The sequence below is a fragment of the Synchiropus splendidus genome, chromosome 14, assembly GCF_027744825.2.
Source record: "Synchiropus splendidus isolate RoL2022-P1 chromosome 14, RoL_Sspl_1.0, whole genome shotgun sequence".
Taxonomy (NCBI): domain Eukaryota; kingdom Metazoa; phylum Chordata; class Actinopteri; order Syngnathiformes; family Callionymidae; genus Synchiropus; species Synchiropus splendidus.
Genome location: NC_071347.1, coordinates 18,194,111 through 18,216,478, shown reverse-complemented (window position 1 = coordinate 18,216,478; position 22,368 = coordinate 18,194,111). Strand labels below are relative to the sequence as shown.

At 44.5% G+C, this 22,368-nt stretch overlaps 2 protein-coding genes across 15 annotated transcripts in view; one reads left to right on the top strand and one right to left on the bottom strand.

Moving 5' to 3' along the window:
* The first annotated feature begins 291 nt into the window (after positions 1-291).
* rabl2 (RAB, member of RAS oncogene family-like 2) lies at positions 292-2,064 on the top strand. The gene is made up of 8 exons (XM_053885698.1): positions 292-725; positions 793-822; positions 915-994; positions 1,052-1,131; positions 1,199-1,310; positions 1,371-1,468; positions 1,538-1,621; positions 1,699-2,064. The coding sequence occupies exons 1-8, from the start codon at positions 616-618 to the stop codon at positions 1,762-1,764; spliced, it is 660 nt and encodes a 219-aa protein (XP_053741673.1). The 5' UTR covers positions 292-615; the 3' UTR covers positions 1,765-2,064.
* A 333-nt stretch (positions 2,065-2,397) lies between these two features.
* shank3a (SH3 and multiple ankyrin repeat domains 3a) overlaps positions 2,398-22,368 on the bottom strand; it is a 182,714-nt gene continuing 162,743 nt past the window's right edge. For 9 of the 14 annotated variants that reach the window (XM_053885400.1, XM_053885398.1, XM_053885402.1 and 6 more), the window contains 10 exons: positions 21,775-21,857; positions 19,729-19,853; positions 19,526-19,661; positions 16,609-16,689; positions 16,457-16,480; positions 15,856-15,983; positions 15,591-15,693; positions 14,330-14,856; positions 12,167-14,256; positions 2,399-6,514 (listed from right to left, as the gene is read on the bottom strand). In XM_053885400.1, coding sequence (XP_053741375.1) covers positions 5,956-6,514; positions 12,167-14,256; positions 14,330-14,856; positions 15,591-15,693; positions 15,856-15,983; positions 16,457-16,480; positions 16,609-16,689; positions 19,526-19,661; positions 19,729-19,853; positions 21,775-21,857 — 3,856 coding nt within the window. In that variant the 3' untranslated portion in view covers positions 2,399-5,955. The other 5 variants (XR_008416534.1, XR_008416535.1, XM_053885406.1 and 2 more) reach the window with 5 other exon arrangements.

The window sequence follows — 22,368 nt, the reverse complement described above, 5'->3', positions numbered from 1 at the left end:
ATTGAAAGAAACAAATCTCAAAACAACTAGGTATTGTGTGTCCTGTTATTGTGGTCGTCGGTTTTACGCGACATTTTGTCATAAAAAGCGAAGTGAAGATTTCGTACGCCTGCTAAATTAAACATACATCTATAAAGAAATTTCATTCACAGAGTTTCGGGGTCAGTGTGGGCTTCCAAACTTAGTTAAAATCAATTTACAACTACCTACCATTTAGCGTCCATTATTTTCAGTCAGGCAAATCCGAGGGCAACTCTTTTCGTGCAACCCTCCCCACGGGGTCCTTCGGGCGTCTCCGTTGCGTGGAAACGACCGACGTCGTGGATTTAGAGAAACAGCCAGACACCATTGCTCCTTTTGAATTTACGGAAATATTCCCTTTGTAGTGACGCAGAGTGCGGTTACATTTTTAAACGTCACCGCGGATGGTCACGATTCGCTTGACGGGAGCACAGTGAAGCGACCTCGGCGTCCATATCGTTCGCATTACCGTTGGTGGAGCGAGGTGAAGTCGATGGAATTAGTCCGCGTTGTTAGAGCAAATGCGCCAATGCCGACATAATGTGGTGTTAGTGGATTCAAACCGTTCAAAGGAGGAAGGGACGTTTGACAAAGATGGCGGGGGATTTGGGCGACAGCATCCCTGAACTGGACCAGAAGAAATACGATGCTGCTGAGCAGGTGAAGATCATCTGTCTGGGGGACAGTGCAGTGGGGAAGTCCAAGTAAGTTCAGTCAGGTGAAGGTCAGCGTCTTTTCTTTCACTCAGATTCACCAAGTGCTCTGTTATAGGTTGATGGAGAGGTTTCTACTGGACGAATAGTATCCTTTCATACCAAGTGCATGATATGTTTTGATGTGACAATGGACGGACAGGTGAATAATGTTCAAGTGAACCTCAACCTGCACCTCAGTCGCCCTCAGCGGGTGTCCACCTATGCGCTGATGCTCTACAAACACACGGCCACAGTGGACAACAAGACCATTGTCGTGGGTAAGTGGATTCGCTGCCACCTGCCGATGCCGAGTTGCCACTCTTTGTCGCTGACAGACTTCTGGGACACGGCTGGTCAGGAGAGATTTCAGAGCATGCATCCGTCTTACTACCACAAAGCACACGCATGCATCATGGTGAGGCACAGGCTACGTGGTCTATAACAGGTCCCCGAACTTCACACATTTCCTTCGGTGTCCGTAGGTGTTCGACGTCCAAAGAAAAATCACCTATAAGAATCTTGCCAGCTGGTACAAGGAGCTGCGAGAGTACAGACCGGAGATCCCCTGCTGTGTCGTCGCAAACAAAATAGATGGTGAGTCGGACTCAGACGTGCATATTCCGATGCCATTAAACAAATATATCTTGTCTGAAGCCGACACAAAGGTGACGCAGAGAAGCTTTAACTTCGGGAAGAAGCAAGGACTACCTTTTTATTTTGTGTCTGCAGCTGATGGAACAAACGTCGTGAAGGTTTGAGCTTTTCACATCACGTTTGTTGACGGTTGTGAGAGCCAATAGAGAACACTGGTTTCCCCACAGATGTTTCGAGAGATGATCAAGCGAGCGGTGGACTACAAACAGAACCCGAGCGACTTCATGGATGAAGTGATGCAGGAATTGGAGGTAGCGAGAGCGAAAGAGAAGCTAATAATTTTAGCCACATCTTGACTGTGGAGCTGTGTTTCATGACTGTCTTTCAGAACTTTGACTTGGAAAAGCCTGATGGGAATTCAGATGAAGATGGAGAAAGCCCGGAGCTTCCATAATGAAGTGCACGGCCTCATCCAAAAAACGTCACCATCCAACTGGACGACTTTCAAACGCACCAGCATACACACCTACTTTACAGTCCGACCCACGTTCAACGGTGGTCGTGGAATAGTTTGTTGTTGTCTTGTGAAACAAAGCGCCAGTGATCTTGAATCTTCTCTGCTGCTTTTCTTAAGATTTTTTTTGTTGTTTCGAAATGCCGGAGCTCGACGTGATGCAGCCGCTTTATTATGTAAATCTGTGAATCATCAGTGACCTTTGAATTAAAATGAATGTTCCAAGAAATGAACAGTCTTCTTCTCCATCATAGAGCTCATCCTCTAGCTCGAACTCTATACGATGTCAGCCTTATTTTTAGAGCCAAATATGTAAACATCCTTTGCATTAAAAGCTACCATTCGTCCATAGTAAAATATGTAAATAATAAACATGTAGTGATGGGTAAATGAGGCAATGACACACTGTGCTGATACTGTGTTGAGACTGTGTCACTGAATACTGACACCTGCTGGATATTAAAAAATTGACAGACTGAATTGACACTGACTTAAAGACCTGTTTACAATAATATAATTTAAGTCTTTGCATTCATTATTATTCCATATCTTTAAATTATGTGTTATAATTTGAAAAACTTTTTTTTTAATCCAATGTTTTTAAATTTTCTAAATTAAATGATACCTTGAGAGTAATTTGAATTAGAATGGAAAAGAAAATGGAAAATCAGAGACAAAATGGGTAAAGATTGAAATAAACACATGATTCTAGGAGCTCAAAAGGGTTAAGATCACATGTTTGTGAATCGGGTGGCATAAGAGAGTGGAGCGACTCGTGTTTTAATTATAAATTTATTACATAATATAACAAACATATATCTCTGTGGTGGAGATATCTGAGGCAACAGCTCAGACTGCCTCTTAAACACCAGCCATCAGTCTGCACCGAGGACTGAGGAGTTTCTGCCTTTCACGTTTGTCATCTGTTGGGCTTGTTTAAAATGTCAAGGGTCCTAAATTTAGAGGACATGAGGGAGGCCGACGGGAGACAAGGCTGAGGTGTTGCAGTGATACATCCACCATTCTACTTCACAGTGCAAACAAGGAGAACAATGAGAGTAAAGTCGATGATAAGATCACTGGTTTCAGTAGGTGACCCCCCCCCCCCACTCACCCGGAACCCTTCCCAGTATTTAGATTGTGCTTTGTTGAATACCAAAAAAAAAAAAGAAGACAACCTTCACTGAAGTGCGTGAAGCATCATTTTCACAATGTAGTCAGCGCTGTCTGTTCTCAAGCAGGTCAGTGTAAGTTCAGCACACACACACACACACACTTGTTTCTTCAGCCTTTCATCTGTCATAATAATATATCCAGGAGCAAAACTGATTCCACTAAAATAAATGTCAATGCAACACTCACTTTAGGTACACACAGGTGATCTATTGACTGTGTACTTGTACACACCTCTACTGCATGTACCGACTCCCACTGAGCATGGTGAAGACTAAAAGATCTATCAAATGTCTGTAGTTCTCAAGGTTTTCAGGAGATGGCACCATATTATTGAGTCTCAAACGTTGAAACTGTCCTAAATTAAAGACAAATATACACTTTATTTTTTTGGCACATTTTTTTTGTTCTGTTGTATTTGTTCGTATCCCAAACTTTGAAAGGGGGAAAAAAAAAGGCTAGATGGGGGAGAGGATGGGCCACGGTGTCGTCCGGGAGTCTGAACAAATCGGACACACACACACACACACACACACACACACACACACACAGTCAGTGCAGAGATATTGTTTGTGTTATTCTGCTCTTGTATTTCCAGCCCCTCCAGTAAGGCTCTAATGGGCAAAAGATTTCATGTGCATTCACTCTAAAACGTACAAAGGTCACACACGCGCACACAGCCACACACACACACAGTGAGGAGGAACAAACAGCTAGATTCAGGGAATCCAGATGCACGCATGCGCTTCTCGGACGATGGGTGGCTTTTATGTTAGCACCTTGTCATCTTGTTTTGTGCAAATCATCCCCTAGTTCAAAAGTTCATAGAAAGAATAAAATCTGCTCACCTTTTTCCACAGGTGGTTATAACTATGCATATATGCCAAACATTCATATATATAGATCTGTATACTTTTTCCAAAAAATTATATGAAATCTATCATATATACACGGGTTATTCTTTTATTATAAAAAAAGCAAATATTTGTTTGTTTCGTTAAAAGTTATACAAGTGTCATAATGGATTTTTTTTTTTTCTCTGTCTGCCACTCCAACAGCTCGATGAGTGAAGAACCATGATTCACACGCTACAAAATCTACCCACAGTGTCTGAGGGTGACGGATGAACGGAGTCGAGGAAATGAAAAGCTCGAACCAAACGGAGCAACGATGAAGTGAGGTCACAGTGAGCGCCGTGAGGCCAACACGGCCATTTCAACGCCCGCTAACTGCGAACACGACGCGGCAGAGCGATTCTGCCGATGATCGAAGGTTCACTTGCAGAGAAAGAAAATGAATACATCAAACTGCAGATATGATTTCCGTTGCCTGAATGACACATACTGCCAGCAAACGCTACTTATTTGTACAACTGAAACCCTCTGGCGCTCACCTTTACGTAGCCTGCCTTGTTTCTGATAATGTTATTCACTCATAAAGTCTAAAGATACAAAGTAGCAGCAAGTTTGCAGAGGCCCTTTTTTTTCGAGAGCTCCCATAGGGGGCGCCATTCTCACCGCTGGACTCAAACGTCTGTATTATTTTCTTCACGTTGTGTATCACCCGCGACATAATGAGCCACAGCTAAAAAAAAAAAAAAAAAAGCACTTCAACCACTCCAGGCCCATAATACACTGCAACACTTGAATCACTGCTAACATTCAAAACCGAACCCAAACAATTACGTTCAAGTTTTACTTCAAAAGTAGTCAAGATGTCAACTTGTTTTGTTGTCAACAAATGTTGCAGCACGCTTTCTGACTTTTCATAACGTCCTCACAAGTTCACACAAAAACATCTTTATGTTCTGCCCCCCTTTTGACCCCTTCTGCTTTAGGGGAAACTGATCTCTAGTGTTCTTGTCTGCGTCTCAGCGGTGAGACTGGACGTCCGGCTGGGTTCTCTGCCTCACATTTCGGGATGCCCTTTGTATGAAGGAAGACCATAATAAAAAAAAAAAAAAATAAAAATAAAAAAATCACTCGACTCAAATCTCTGTTGTGTCCGACATGAAGTGACTTATCATGCTACGGTTTAAGAAAAAGAAAATCTGTATGACAAAGATTCTTGGTTTTGAATATCTATATCTTTTTTGAACCTCTCAAATATATATATATATTTATAGATATAGGTATATAAGTGGTAGAAATGAGTAAACTATTTGTGGAATAGAATCCTCTTTGCCTTCTTTTCTAAATGAAAACAAGTGCAGTTGAATACATTTTCCTCTGCATGTAACTTTTCTCTAAAAGCTATTTAGATACATATTTATATTCTCTTCATATATATATATATCCATATATCTATATAGGTATATAGATATAGATATATATAATTTGTATTATTCCCTTTGGAAAAAAGAGGATTATGAAAAAAGCCACGAGTGTTGGTTAAACATTCTCCGTATATAATCGATAGCACAGTTTGGGTACCGAGGCGGAGGGGCATCCCCGTGGTCCTCTCTGCGGAGCTCCGCCTCTGGGCTCAGAAGTTTACAAACAGCAGATATAGAGAAGGCGCGCCTCCGAATGTTCACCGTCGTCGACCTCTGTGTAACAAATAATTTTTTTTTTTGAAGGCAACTGAGCTTTTCCGAAACTCATCTGTCTCCTCCTACTCCTTCGTTCGAACTGCTAAAGGCTTTGCAGAGGCCTCCAGGATGTTGGGATAGAGGTAGAGAGGATCTGAGTCCTGATAGAGTCGCGTGGGTGGTTACTGAAGCATTCCGCAAACACAGTTTTGAAGTGGATCACGTCGAGTCTCCCTCGGTGAAGCAGGTTTGGGTCTCGTCCTGCCGGCGCCAGGCATCGAGGTTGGCAGACACTGAAGGGAGGACAGCTCCTCACGTGTGGTGAGGGCTGCTGAATTTCAACGCAAGAGATAAACCAACAGGAGCCATGTGGGATTCCTCACCTCGCACCTCTACTCATCATAGCTCTCCGTGTCGGAGAGCAGGGGTCAGCTCTCCAGTAGCTGCTTAAGTGCCCGTTCGATGTTCATGCGGTGCCCGACTCGTATAACTCCCAGCTCCGCGAAGTCATCCTTGGTCAGCGCCGGGAGGTGAGAGCCTTCGATCTCATGCTCCTGAAATCCCGCTCTGTGCTCACCCAGATTGATGCTCTCCAGCCAGTCTCCTACGTCGTACTTATTCCACAGGTGAAGGGGTTTCTGGTGGAAGGGTCGAAGGGCCAGCAGGGGCGACCCCAGTCCGGGAGAATGAGAAGGCGATGGCGACGGAGAGCGCGAGCGTGCGCTCGAGCTCCTCATTACAAAGCGGACCTCTTTGGGCTCTTGGGGTAGACTGAGGCTGGAGGATTTTAGGATGGTGTGTGGCGACGTGATCGGAGAGGTGGGCAGGCCGAAGCTTGAGTATCGTCCGAGGGGATCGCTGCGGTCGGGCGAACCCGGGCTGGGACTGCGGCGTGTGATGGGGTAGCGGCTGCCGGGGCGGATGGTGAATGTGGTGCCGTAGCTTCTCTGAGAAATGGTGTGAAGTTCACCTAAGCTGCTGAAAAGTCTGCAGGACACAGGGATAGAATTGGGAGGAGTGTTAGACGAGCAAGTGAGAGGTACACGTTTAAACTTTGTGGACGTCTATGATCGCCTCCAACACAATACATCCCATCCTTGCTGGAGGCCGTTGAAATAAATGCATTCAGACCTTTGTCCTGTCAAGTGTCCCTCTCAACAGGCTGCTGTCATTGACACAAATAAGTTTTTTTTTCTGGACAAAATTTGGGACAAAGGAATAAAAAGGCACAAGAACGAGCTTCACCCTGTGGTACTGATCTGATAGAATACTAGCCCAATGCATCTGAATACATTCGTCCCCTCACCCTTTCAAAGTCAGTGTCGTGTTTCACGTTCCAAACATTTTAAAGGGAAAGTTCAATGTCTTGGTTGAGGAGGAGTTGAGTCATAAATTGATTCATAAAATCGCTGGACGTCTACTCATCTAATTTGATGTCCTTCTTCACGTTTGACATGAAGTGGATTGCGATGACACGTACGGGACAGCAGGTGGCACTGCTGCTGCAATTGCAAAGTGTCTGAAAGACATAGAACGAGTATACATTTACAAAAAATATGGGTTCCTAGTTATCTCATACTTTATTTGAAAATATAATGAATGGATTTTTGAGAACGTTCCAACACGTCTGTCTTTATTTCTCATCTTTTTTTTATTACTATTATTCTTTTTTTGCAGTTTAAAGATTGCTGAATTAGTTCTCCTTATGTGACGGTATAGGACTTCTTTTTGACAGGCTACTTGAAAAAACAGGTTTACGCAAATAAACCTTGAAGAAACCAAGTGCGGGAAACCTTCCATAACATCATGGAAAGTCAACATAAGAGGTGCTATTTTTAATGCATAAATATAAATATGATATATAAACGTATTATACTTACTATTATACTTAAAAATTATATATATAAAAAAATTATATAAAAATTATATAATTATATATATATATATATATATATACCAGATTATATACCAAAAACTATATACCAAAAACATTTTTTCCAGTTACTTAGTTTAAAAAATTTGTATTTTTTTTTTTCAATATGTCCTACAGTCTTTCAGCGGCCACCCTACTTCATGGTTCCAGATTTTAACTCTGACTCCACTGGATTGGCTGAAATCTGAGGGTGATTTGCTAACATCTTTCAAAGTGAACTTGTTTTAAGACTCCAATCCGAAGATGATCTGTCACTGTATAACTGCATTCATTGGTTTTGTGCCGCAGAAATTAAGCGTCACGGTTTTCGGGAGGAATTTTATGAATCCGTTGATGATCCATCTGAGCTCAGCAATAACACTCACCAACCAGAGGTGCTAACCAGTCATGCAAGCTACTTCATTCATAAATGTAAACAATATTTGACTGAATCTTTTCGCTATGACTTCACCAACCAGAACAGACTAGGAATCGGAGTGACAGGAAAAGAAATGGGGCATATAGTGAGAAGTGGAAGTCTACGAAGAGGAGGGATACTCTGGTCTGTTTATATTTAACAGTGTTCAAAGTGGATTTTAGTTGCATGATGCGCAAGCGTCAGGTGATCTGATGGGACAAATGAGACGTGATGGATTAAGCAGTCTGTGTGTCAGTAGAAGCACAGAGGGTTCAGTCGTCTCCTGCCCCTGTGGACAGGGCTCAGTCTGCTGGTGCTGGATTAAAAACCGAACTCTAGGGAGCTGAAGGACATGATATGAGCTCCATGCACACTTACACAGTCGTCCTGCCCTCCTGGGTGCACAGTCAGTTCTAGACCAATCAGATCAGAGCAGCAGGGCGGGGCATGCAAGGTGAGCAAAGAGAGCAATGGGAGAGAGAATGTTAGAGACTCTCCATGAGACGCGGGCTGCCAACCAGACGCATCAGCTGCCTCGTCCCAGTCCGCTGCCTCTGTCACGCCTGTGCGTGCGTGCGTGTGTGGACGTGTGAGTGACAAAGGCAGCAGATTGGGCATAAGCTCTTGAAGGTCTGACTATATGAGAGAGAAATGAGCTTTTCAGATTTCACTAAACAAAGAAAAAAAAAAACAGGAAAAAGGAAAGCACATGTCCCGTGACTGGAATTTAGCTGAATCTTTGGACTGATTTTCAAAGACTTGTGTTGTGTGGCAGTGGCCGACAGACAGTCAGGGACCATGGCCATCCTTAACAAAACCACTGAAAAACAAAACACATTATACACATAAACAGAGAGGAAACACAAATCACCATTGAAAGCAAAACAATCGTTACCACAGGCTTCTCAACCACCCAAAGCTTTGCTAAGCAGCATGTGAACGAGTGGGACACCAGACAAGTCCAGCGGCATGTGTGGGTTCAACAGGACAGAGAGTGATGGAGATGCAGGAGGGTTGGGAGAAACTAGTGCAGAGGCAGCGAGGATGAGAGAAATAATGGTGTGCATGAGCCTCCCTGAGCAGTCGACCAACTGTCGAGGCGTGAACGTTGAGGGGGAACTGAATAACACAGGGATTTTTGCTTGTACTGATATTCATGAGGGAAATACGAAGTTTTAAACATCACATTTGATCATCTATTATTTCAAAACCTCAAAAGTTGTTGGTGAAGAAGTCTACTCCTCTGACGGTGACTACATGAACATACATTACAGAAACAAAGAGCGGATTTTGTCCTTCAAGTAGGCTCATCTACATCTAACTTATCTTCACTGATGCAGAAGTGGAAACGGGAGTTTGTTGTCTAAAACAGCAACATCTGAATAAAGGACCAATAGCGTGGCGTCATGAACAAGCAGCAGCCCAGACACATTTCCCAGGCCAGACCTATTCACAAGGTCCAATCTTTCCGAGGATATAAGCTTTTGCATGGAGGGAAACTTATCACAGGACGAGAGTTTGTCAATTATTGGGTACCATTTTAGAGCCAGGGGGATTGGGGAGGTTGAAGGTTTGGCCATAAGGGTTGGTCTGAAAAGTGTAAAAAGAAAAGCAGGGGTGACCTTTGGACATAGATTTTTGTGGCACTGCCACTCCTGCTTCGTCTATAAAAAAAATACTAGAGTGGTATTTATGGGTGACGATGGGTCCCGACCAGTCGAGAACCACTGCTCTGAATACAATAACTGTAAAGCCAGCGAGCTCTGAAGTCAACCTGTGTCTTATTCCAAACAATTACACATGTATTGTTTTGCTTACTAATGAGACAAAAACAGCATCTGTTTGCTGAAGTAAAGACCAGCAAAAATGCAGTAGAATAGTTTGTAACCAAATAGCTGCAGAAGGTCTTCTTAAAAAGTAAGATAACTATTTTATGGAATTGAGCCGAACAAAACATGCTATAACAGACAGATACAAAGGGCTATATGAATAATTTGCTCACACAATTGAAGAGTCAATTTCACATTCAGTCCGGCTCTGAACTGGTTATTGGAATGTACTGCAACAACGCCGTTTAAATGAGCAATAGCAGCTACCACAGGTCTCCTAACTAAGATCAACACTCACATCCAAACCTAAACCAACTTGTAGCCATATGTGAGGTTTTCAGAATGGTGAGTCACTCAAAGATTTAAACTTGTCTTTTTGAGGAAATCGTGATAATCTATTTTTGCTCCATTTTCTTATCATCAGTCAATTACAAATCTCTTTTTTTTATCAATTTAGAATTTTCTTGGGTTTTGTAGGGTGTAGAATTCATTTTTTTGCCATTTCCAAAGGACCATGAGGGAGGCAAACCCTTGTTTAAAGAGTATCCCCAGTAGGCCTGATTTCTATTCTCATAATTCTTTCACAAATAAATAAGAAATTCTCTAAATAATAATTCTACAGACAAGCTGCATAATCTGCCATTGCAGTTTTGTTACCATGGTCAAGTTACCAAGGCTGTCAACAGACTCAAAGCCCTCTTGACAAAAAGCTTCAGAAGTCAGAAGTCTCTCATATATATATATATATATATATATATATATATATATATATATATATATATATATATATATATATATATATATATGTATATATGTATATATGTATAGATAAATGTATAGATAGATAGATGTATATATGTATAGATAAATGTATAGATAGATAGATGTATATATGTATAGATAAATGTATAGATAGATAGATGTATAGATAGATAGATGTATAGATAGATGTATAGATAAATAGATGTATAGATAAATGTATAGATAAATAGATGTATAGATAGATAGATGTATAGATAGATGTATAGATAAATAGATGTATAGATAAATGTATAGATAGATAGATGTATAGATAAATGTATAGATAGATAGATGTATAGATAGATAGATAGATAGATAGATAGATAGATAGATAGATAGATAGATAGATAGATGTATAGATAGATAGATAGATAGATAGATGTATAGATAGACAGACAGACAGATAGATAGATAGATAGATAGATAGATAGAGCAAAAACAGATTCTCAAAAAGACAAGTTTAAATCTTTGAGTGACATGCCATTCTGGAAACTGCACATATATGGCTACCAGTTGGAATAGGTTTGTTTAGGAGACTTGTACTACATAAAGGACACAAACACACATTCAAATTTAGATGTTGAATACGATAAAGAACTGGCCTGAAAAGGCACGTTGTGTCAAAACATCTTCCTAAAAAGCATTCAAAGTCTGTTATGGTTTCTGCTCTCCACTCGCGCTTCGGGTCCGGACTGGTCAATTTACAGATCATGAGGGGATGGTTTTAAAGATGACTTCAGACATAGCACACCATTAATTCAGGATTGTTCAAATATATTTCAAAATACATCCTTTGATCTCCAAGGTTATCACTGATACTACGGTTGAAGAAGCGATAAGATGAAAGACTTTTTGGTCTTATCGGTTCTTATCAATCGGTGATGACCAGCAGGTGCAATGGAGGAAAAGGATGTATCTCTCGGTATATCATTTGAACATAGGCCTTTGGAAAAGTCAAGGAACAGCTTGGAGGGATTCTATTAGCAGGCCTGCAGGTTAGAACCCAGTGGTCTGAGATACTTGAGGCTGACGGGAAGTTGGGCCTCCAGACCAAGTAACCTTGTTTGCATCAATGAATATGTTACCACTAGATAAACATCTCACCCAAGGTAACAGTACATGAGCCATGACAGCCTGAAGGCTTATATCAAACACTGTGGACGGTAGAATAGCAAGTTGTCGTAACATCCTCTATTGATGCAAAAAAGGTGACAGATGTCATATCTACAAAAAACAAAAGGGTTTGATCTTCAGCGGGATTAGTTGACAGGCTTGTTAGGAGTAAATATATTTTCAAGAAAAAATGTGTTTTACCCTAGAAGCTATAACCTTAAGGTTTTGTCTCTTCGGTGTCCTCACATCTGCAGAGATATAAAGGTCTTCATTGTACTTTTCGGTCAGTCACACCAACTCACAACACAAAGCCCTGCAAGTACTGTAAACCTCCAACAACACATTGAGATAAAAGTGTTCCAAGATGTTTACAGCGCTGCCTACAACACCTAAGACCAGAAGTCATGTATTTTCACCCCTGAATGCAAGGAAATGATTCACTTCTTCACTTCTGTATATTTCAAAATGGATCATAATCGTCCTCTTAAACTGAGGCTTGTCAGTGTTTTGGCTCTTTACCAGTATTTTATGTCCTTAAAAAACTTGTGCTTAATGCTTTCTCTTACCTGGCACCTGCCACAGGCGACTTCCTCCCTGGATCCAGAGATGTTCCCAGTGGCTCCTCTCCCAATGACCTAGTGTCTTTATTTAGCTGCTGAAGTCTTGAACTGAGTTCCCCCATTACAGACGGCTTTGACCCTTCATCCATACCCAACCCCAATCCCAACCCTCCTAAGTTGCCCAAACTGCCAATACCAAGTCCCACTCCTGGCCCTCTTGACTCCACCGGGTCCCCCCACAGTTTCGACCGCCGCTGAAAGAGGTAGCGCGGCTTAGTAGGCGCAAGTCCAGTGACTGATGCTGAACCACCAGGGGGCAGTCCCACTCCTCCAGCAGCAGCAGCTGCCAGGGCTGCAGCTTGTTGTTGTGATAGTAGCTCACTGTCTGAACTCTGCTTTAACAGAGGGTCCCTGAAGGTGACAGAGCCCTTACTGCCTCCTATCTGGGACTTGAGTCGTGGTTTCGGAGGCACTGGTGGCTTGTCGAGCACAAAAGTCTGCCCATCGGCATAGGAAGTGTGTGTCGTGTGTGTGTCTGCAGGCTCGCCACTTTCTGAGGACAATGTGGACATGCTGGATACGGTGGAGACAGTGCTGGTGGTCTCAAGGTGGTGGTCTCGCTCTCTGTCACTGGAGCTGCGTGTGTCAGCCTCCTCCACGCCCGAGTCAGCTGCAGAACCAGACTCAGCCACTGGCGGGGGCTCTAAAGGCTCAGAGGTCTTCCCTGAGACGGCTGCTGCACTAGACAGAGGTTTGAGCTGGGAAGGCTGACTTTGGGTGGGGGTTAAGGTAGAGGTGGTTGGCGTAGACGGGGTTTGGGGCGTGATGGTTGTGGGGGTGGTTGGAGAGGTGGCATGTTTAGTTGGGGGTGCCGCCATATTTTGTGCCGGTGCCAGCAGCCCATTAGAAAACTCATTGGGAGGCGGAACGAGTCCAATCTTACGAAGCTCTTCTCTTGTTTCCTCATCACTTGATGAAAGCATTGCAGGAGGTAGAGTCACTGTATATGCATCCACATCCTCCTCTGAGCTTCCCTGAGCCAGACTCTTGTCTTGCGCTGGACTTGCAGGTCTTTGAGCAGTCGGCTGAGCCTGGAGCTGGAACACAGTTGGGGTGGGGGACTTGACACGTGGACTTGGCGATTTGCTCGGGTCTTTGGATGTTGGAGCAGCTGCCTGTTCTGTTTCTGCACCCACGCCAACAGCTTGGCCATTACTGGTAGCATGGACCATGACCAGCCCCGCTGTTTTCTGCTGGGATGTGTCCATGACACTGATCAACATGCTTTTCTTATCGTCAATTTTTTTCTCCTCTTTCCTCTCTTCCACTCTGGCCTCCATCTCTTTTCGGAAGGATACCGTTGTTTGGGATGCTGACCACTGTGATTTGCTAGGCTGAGAAACAGATGCTAGAAGAGATCCAGCCCCAAAGGCCTTAGAAGCTTTTGAGGAAAATGGAGGAGATGACGGCGGCCCTTCCCCATGTAGCGACTCTTTGGTCTGAGTGTCAATAAACATTATGCCCTGACCTGCCCGCTCCTGTTTAGTCCTCGGCTCAGGGCTGCCAGTAGGAGACTGGCTTTGGGAATTCAGTGCCCTTTCCCTTGCGGCCAGCGCAAGAGCCAATGGGGAGTTAGGGTCGAGGGGCTTTCCTGTAAGGGGATGAATAAAGGTGGTCCCACTAGGCAAGGGGCCAAGTGCCAAGGCAGGAGGGGGAAGCTGGCCAAGCTCTCGTGTAAGCAACCGTTCGTCAATGGAATGAGACTGAGTCAAAGAGGGAACTTCAGAGCTGGTGGTAGAAGTCCCCTCCATTGTTCCAACAGAAAGGAAGACAGTGGATTTCCTCCGTTCTTCTAGGCGACGCTCCCGATCTTTCACAGCTCCAGCTATTGCAGCGGCGAAGGGACCCTTTCCCTTAAGCACTGTCTCGCCGTGGGCCCGAATACGGTGTTGTTCAGCCATCAGCTGCTGCTGGTAGTAGTCCGCCCGGCTGGTGTGTGTCTGCCCGTGGGGATGTGGGTGTCGTCCTGAGGGTGAGCTTTCCCGTGAATGGGCAGCTGCTAAGGCTAGACTCGCTTTTTCTTGTGCATCTTCCACCTGTAACAAGGACACGAAAACTCAAGCAAACTGATATAGCCTTGTGTGAATTGAACGTAATAATCCAACGTACCTGTAACTGTTTCACAAGGGGGCTTTTCTTCCTTTGAGGCTTGGTGGGAGTGTAAAGTCCAATGCTAAACTGTCCCACATTAGCATAGGGGTTGTCAATAACCCTGCCCTTCCTTTTGATTCGCTCAGGTGGCGTCACAACAGAAGGATGGGTAATTTCAGTGGGTTCTACAGGCAGATGGGAAGAATCCTGAAGGATAATCATCGAGCGCGCCTTTTTCTGTCTTTCAATGTGTGACGCTTGTCGTTGAGCGGACTCGTAAGGCAGATCTAAAGAGGAGGGCTTGAAACTGGAACGCCCCCCGGGGTCGTGGCCCTGACTCTGAGTTCTGGATGGAGGAGGTGGGGGACAAAACGTCGGGGGCGGACCAGTGTCGTAGTAATAGGGAGGAGGAGGGGGTGCAGTCTGTGGAGGGGGAGGGATGGGATGAGGCTTGGACTGGTCTCGAAGGCTGTCTGTCATTGAGGAACTTCGGGGGAATCGATGCTCACCTGCCAGGGCAGATAGCCGATCCTCCTCAGTAGCACCTGAGGATGGGGAAGGAGATAACACTGACCTGAAAAGAGGGCCTAAGATTATCGTGCTAAAAGGCTGAACGAAAATTGTGCCTTTTGCCGACCGGTCCATTTCATAACCTATCAAAAAGGTTTCAAAAGGTATTTAAACCGAATGGAACTACGCAATGCACGAGTCAATGCGAGTGTAGCTATAAATCACACAGCAGATGACATCACTTAAATCCTAGCAGGAACCAAGTTCTGAAGCAGGCAAGTTCCCTCTCTATTTGATATGATGTACTTGCTTGCTTTGGCGGTTTGATAGGGTTTGTTTACAATAGATTAAATAAAGTTTACTGTAATGTAAAGTGAAGTCAATTCTAAACTGAACTTGCTCGGCGAAGCTAACACGTTTACTGCTAGTCATTCTGAAGTAAAAATGTATCATCCTTGTACGGGGAATACAAAATGTTTGCATAAATAATTCTGGAAATCTCCAATTCAGCTGACACGGAGTAGTAAGATCAAATAAGATCAGGTCATTTTGCCACTGAATTCATAGAATGACTGAATCTACTTCACGTCAACTGCATAACGGAGGAATTATTATTGAACACTGAACGATCTCGGAACACAATGCAGTTGAAGATTTGGGTCGGTCAGTTTTCCAGGCGCAATTTCAACCCCTTAGCTCACTCACAGTCCTTTAAATGAAGTAACGTGAAATTGCACTACAGCAATAAAAATGTGAAAACATCTTTTACCAAATGATTTGGTCCTTGACATCCCCTTTGGAAATGGTATATGACCCCTCTCCATGCCTTGCAGACCTCCATGAAGAGTCATCCCTTGTCTCTCAAACAGTGACTGCAGCAAAACATCAACGTGTCAGTAGAGGCAGCGTCCCACCGACTTCCCTCAGCAGAACCAGACCAGGTGATTTGTGAAAATGTCTGTGTCTTATCGTGAGTCGGATTGTGTTTGTCAGCTTGTGGAAAGGCTTTGTGCATTTTGTCAGAAGGTACTCACACTGATCTCTGCTGGTGTTATTCTCCTGCTGGTAGGCCTCTGTTTGACAGTAGCTGCTCTGTAATCTGCCTCCAAGGGTTGGGAACGTAATATAGACTCCTGGGACGCCAGCATCTCATCTAGCCGCTCTGTTGAGGAGGCAAATATGTTCACAACAAACGCTTCTGAGACCGAGAATCAAAGGTGGCGCCGTCTGTACTAGCTTTAAAAACAGACTGCAGACGGCTGGTTGGGCTGGAGGCTTAGACGGCAACAGGTTGTGTTCCGAGGTGAGCTGAGGTTTCGGACTGAGAGGACTAATAAGATCTTCTCTTAATTACAAACCATCTTTAACACCTACCTGATCGATCGTAAAAGGCATATAAAGTGATTGACTATGAACTTTTGCACAACACAAACGATTAATACAAAACAAAATTAATTTCACAACGAAGCAAAGCGTCTATTTGGGAGGACTATATCTCTGTGAATTTTAAATAACAGCTACTAACACTTGTGTCCCAACACGAGAGACAGAGAGAGAGGAGGAGAAGGAAGGAGAGAAAAGAACTGCGGTTGTAATAACTTTCATGAATGTGTTCATTTCTTGCCTCAGACTCACCTCCTCGTCTTCTCCGAGCAGAAGCTTGGTGAGAAAGAGATAGAGTCAGCAGAAGGAGGGGGAAACGGTAAGAGCCAAAGGAGTCACAGTGAGAGTGAACAGCGCAAATCTGACAAGAGGCAGAGAATGGGAATAAGCAAGTTGGCACTCACCCAGCTCCTCGAGTTCGGCGGTCATGGACTTGGAGCGCAGAGTCAGGGTGGTGCTGGGAGCTCTCTTGGGTGGTGGCGGAGCTGAGGAGAAAAGGCATGGAGTTGAAGAGGAAGTGGGAGGGAATGAGTTTCCTTTGCCTTTGCGACCGAGAGCCCTCCTGAAACTGCCGAGTCGTCCGGCCCATCCTGTCTTTGCTGCTTTCACCTGGTCAACCTCAGGCGAAGTGGTGGCATCGCTCCTTTTCAGGACCTTTTTCAGGCTACGATTGGAGCCCAATTTCTTCATTTCCCCGCTAGATCTTGCTATAAGACTTTCAGTGATTTATTCTTCGTCCTCCATCGCCCCAAAAGCAACAAACGTGCAGCTCCATCCTCTTTGCAACATCCTCATCTTCAGAAATAGCTCCATTATAACTAACTCACCACTCTCTCGTACACAGATCGACTGAAGCAACTGAACTAGGTGGATCAGTCACCATCTCTTTTAAAATGAAGCCAACTCTTCTCACTTCACTTCGCAAGCGGAGAGAAAACTTTCTGATCGTAAAATCACTATGAACTAATATGAAAAACCTATGCAGATCTTAACTGCAAGAATGAGGCCCCAAGGCCACCCGGGACAACTGGGGTCATCCCTTGAAAAACGTTCCTTCCAAATTCCCAAAATTGAGTGAAAGATGAAGACACTTTAGCAGAGAGAGTGAGGGTCTATTTGGCAAAGGTAAAGCAGGACCAGCTCATGCCTCCAAGTTCCAAATCCAAGTTTCCTAATGATGTCTCCCAGTGCGACTTGGTGAGCTCACTGCTTGCGCTCGCCGAGCTAACACTCAATGCATCACTGCAGCGCACTGAAACCTCAAATCCCACAGAGCCCGCGGCACAAGATCCCAACTATCCTGCTGCTGGGTATGATCCATTCTGCGTGCAGTCCATCCAGAAACTGGTAATTTCCCAAACAGTCCGCGGGTCCTCACGCAGCAGCGGTACGCAGGGTAGACGGAGGAGGATGCGGGAGGAGAGAGGAGCGGAGTTAGAGGGAGAGAGCGATGTGCTTTTGCTGTAATGCAATGCTTAATTCAAACATGCAGTGTAGTCGCCATGGCAACAGTGGCAGTAGTGAAGCCCGGGATAGGGCAGAAAATGTGTGTTTGCTTATTAGAAAATGTTTGCTCGTGTATTTTGGCAAAGGTGAGGCAGACCATGCAGCAGAGCTGGGGAGTTTCTGTGCTGCATGTGAAGAAAGACTGCACCTGGTGTCTGGACTGCAGACCCACTTGCCGTCTGTGAGTCAATGCAGTCTGGCTGCACAAGATGATATTAATATTTCATATCCGACGTGTATTGGAGAACTTCCAATAGTGATTTTCCAAGCCGTCGTGATCATGAAGGGAGGCTCTCACAGTGAGTCACATCATACTGGACCGATCATCATCATCATCATGACTCTGGAGAAGGGCAGCCAGCAACGATAATATGATGACTTTAAATTCAGCTTTACAGCAGGAGGAAGACTTGAAACGACATCAAAATACAGAGTTGAAACTAGGTCAATTCCTTCTCTGGAATGTTTTACCTTGTTAGCCTGAAACTGTAACAGGCGCTCTCTGGGTTACGTTGTGTTGCAGGAGCAGGACACGCCTTCCCAGTCGGAGAAGGCTCGTGGCTCCGCGAAGGAGACAAACAGTGCAACACATTCTGGAGTCCTTAAATCTTTATATAGTGACTCAGTTGTACTTTGTGTTTTATACATTTCTCCAGTTGACATGTTCTGAAAGGCATTGAATTTGGAAACCATCCTAAAACCACATGGAGCTACAGAACCTCACCAAAATTGAATCACTCCAAAGTTAACCAACGCTGAATATTTCCAGAAAATCCTGGGTTATAGGCAGACAAAAATGGCGTGGTCGCAAAAAAAAAAAAAAAATCAGGGTGAATACAAAAGAGAGTCGTGTCAGAAACACCCCTCCCGCTTCTTTGCTTTATGGCGAAACGCTTAACAAAAAAAGGGGTGTTTGGCTCTGCATAGAGCAGGGGTGTCAAACATACATTCCAGAAAATATAACACATTTTTAACCACAATCCAACCACAATGTCTCTGTATGCACAGAGCAGTTCTGCCTCACAACACGAGAGGTTTTCCACTGCACCTGCCTCCCTGTCTCTCACAGAATAGCCTTACATCAATATCCTTTATCGGATGCCAGAAACCGACTCCATTTATAATCTTTGCGATTCACTTTTTTGGTGCTCTAACATTGAAATTTGAGCGCTGTGCTATAGCGGAGCTGCTGCCTCAAGTGGGCCACTCCAGCTTGAGGCAGCTCACTGGTAGTAGAGGACCTCTGTCCTTTCTTCACGTGAGTGAATACGTTCTCTCTGTTCTAAGAGAATGAGTGAGATATACATATTTAAAGCCTTTACACTCTGAATCAGATTTGGCCCCCAGGCTTTGAATTCAACCCCATGGCTGCAGATGTTTAAGACTGAAGTAGCATGAACTGATGCAAGAGTTTGTAACGGATTCTCTTCCCTCCCAGCTGGAGCTCCAACCACAGCCAAATAAATAGTCCAATTCTTCCCGTAAAAGTAGGAGCGGCTGAGCAAATTAGCTCAGCTGTGTTACGCAGTCCTTTAAGAAAAATCATTTATAGAAGCAAGAAGATGTATTCCACACTGAGTCTGAGATATAAAACACAACTGCAAAGTCCTGAGGTCATAGTGCCAGCACTGAGTGGGAGCAGAGTAGTGGCGAGTACTGGTTGACATAGAAACCACTTGAATCTACAGCAAAGAAAAGTGATGCCAAAATCACCCTGACAACAGCAAAGCAAAACTGATCAGCTGAGGAAGCCAACGCTGGAGACGTGATGGAGTTCACTTCCTCACACGACGCACTCATGTCAAAGGCCCTTACCTTTTTTGCGCACGACCTCTTCAGACTCCGGCTTGCGTGAGACCGACACCACCTTCATCAGAAGCCTGTTGCCTCCTTGCCGGATGAGTGACACCACTTGCTTGTGGCCAACTTTCACCACATTCACTCCATTGACCTGAGTGCAAATACACATTTACTCAGCCCCAAATTACTTACTTTAAAAACTGCATTCTCAAGTCCACCTCAATGAGGAAGTCTCCCGTCCTCAAACCCGACCTCCAGGCCACGCCCTCCACGTCCACAGACTCCAGATACTGCAGCGCAGGGAACGCCGGGGTAGGTGTGAACTCTTCGATGGGAGTCTCAGCTACAGAAAACAGAGACGGGAGAAGACAGCAAAGTCTGAAACCACAAAACCAGGTCTGGACCACTCAGTCCTGTCAAATGAGAGGCCTATCTACAAGCTGCCTTTCCTCTCCAGAATACTGGAGAAGGTAGTTCATTTGCAACTAAAATCCTTTTTAGATGATTTTGATATTTTAAGTCTGGTTTTAGGTCTCACCACAGCAAAGAATCGGCTTTGTTGAGAATTGTTAATGACAAATGATTCACTTGTGATGCTGGAGAACAATGTGTGTTGGTTCTGCAGGACTGGACAGGAACTGCTGCTTTTGATACGGTCGACCACAACTATTCATTTCACGCGTTGTCCACTCCGTCTGAATGGTCATGGTGGTTTAAATGGTAGTTGTCCAACAGAACCACTAGTGTAAAATTGTGGGACTGTGAATCCTCCACAGCATCTGTTTCCTGTGGAGTTCCTCAGGGTTCCATCTTGGGCCCACTACTATTCTCACTCTGACCGACCGAGTAAGACAGTCTTTGGCGTTGAGGGTCGGGTGTGTGGTCACATGAGAGACACATCAGGTTTATAAAAACAACTCAAACTGGTGAATTTGACCGGCTTCTTCGCTGTGAGCGTGTCGGAAGAGGAGCATGATGGACGAGTTGGCGCATCAGCATAGATCTAAAGTCAGAGTGTGACCGAACCCATGTGATATCTCTCACGATGGCATCTTTTTTGGTAATTTTGGTAATCAGCCCTGTTTTATTTTATGTTTTTATTGTTTGCATTGATGGCAACAAAGGCCTCCGGTTTCCAAAAACAAAACTATATGTCCAAAAATAAAAAAATAGATAATAAATTATTTATATTTAAACATTAAAAAATAAATAATTATTATTTATTTTTTAAATATGGTATGGTAAGATAGATTGAAAACATATATTGTCCAAGCAACTGTTCATCAAAAGTAACATCAAATGTACAGCAACTGAATGGGAGAAATGAGGAGTTTAATGGGGTGAGTCAAGTGTGACGGCCATAGATGTTATGGTCGATAATGTTATGGTTGACAGAGACTCATGACTGATGAATGACTGTCACCTACAGCACCGTCACCGTTCAGCTGATGCTGTCAGACTGAGTTCATTCATCCAAAAAAAAAAAAAGAGCGCACGCAGACTGTGCGTCCGCTGTTCCATTTAATCTTGGAGTGAGTTCAACTGAGCCACTGATACATGTTCTCAGAAGACCACTAAGTGCGCCGTGTGCGTGTGTGTATCCGAGAGAGCCAAAATCCATGCTCGTGAGTGATGGAGTAAGAAAGCAGACTCAGGCTGCCGGCAAGGTGCCTAAAGACGGTTGCCATGGTTACAAACCTGCGAGGGCATGCAGCACGTGCAAGAGTAAAATGAATTTGTGAGAATGGAGATGAGCAAAGCTGCGATCGTGGCGCGTGTGAGGGCCAATGCCGTGAGTGAGAGGTACGAGAGGACGATACGGATAAAAATGAGAAGTGATAGGAGTGAAATAAAAGAGGCGTGAAGAGAGACTATTAAACCGAAGCACCATGTGTGAGGAACAGATGGGACAGAGAGTTGACGGCAGAGCCAAGGCAGACGCCACCCAAGCAATTCCACACACACACACACACACACACACACACACACACACACACACACACACACACACACACACACACACACACACACACACACACACACACACACACACACACACACACACACACACACACACACACACACACACACACACACACACACACACACACACACACACAGACTGGTATAGATCCACCGGTGCATCTGAGTACACAAGCCGAGTGTTGACCAAAGCTGATCATGGTGTTTACACAAAGTCAGTGACTCACATTTTAAATTAACACATGCGAGCAAACACAAACACCAAGTGTGAGTTCTCTCACCTTTGGCTCCACGCAGGACAAAGCCGAAGCCTTCGTTTTCTTTCTTCTGTAACACGGCATTCTTCTCCTCTATGATGTAGTCGCTGCGCAGAAAAGAGGAGAGGCGGAGCAGGTGTGAGTCCATGCTCTCAGTCACACGGGAGGCAGAGGGTAAAGTGGTCGGCTCGTGGGAGGAGAGCGAAGGCAAACACACACACGCTCACCTGTACTTACCCCACAATCAATCAGGTTAAAAGCCAAGCAAGCAACCTTGTGTATATTGGTGCGACACACACACACACACAAGCGGCGGGAGAGCGGGCAGGTGAGCAAGAATGATTGACGAAGTTTGGCGGACACCCATGTATCGCAGCAGCGATGGAATTGATGCCATTTTCTGATAGACCCTAGACTACAAGAAGAGTGATCAAAGGCGCGAGGTAAAGGGCGCGGATTTACTAACAGTTCGCACACGCTAAAATGTGCAAACTGTTTTGCCTTTCATAATATGTGTGTGAGCCTCAGTTGACCAGTGTTTTGCAACCTTTTTTAAGCCATGGCACACGTTGTTCACTGAAAACATGTGGAGGCTCACCACCAAAGGAACCTCAGCCA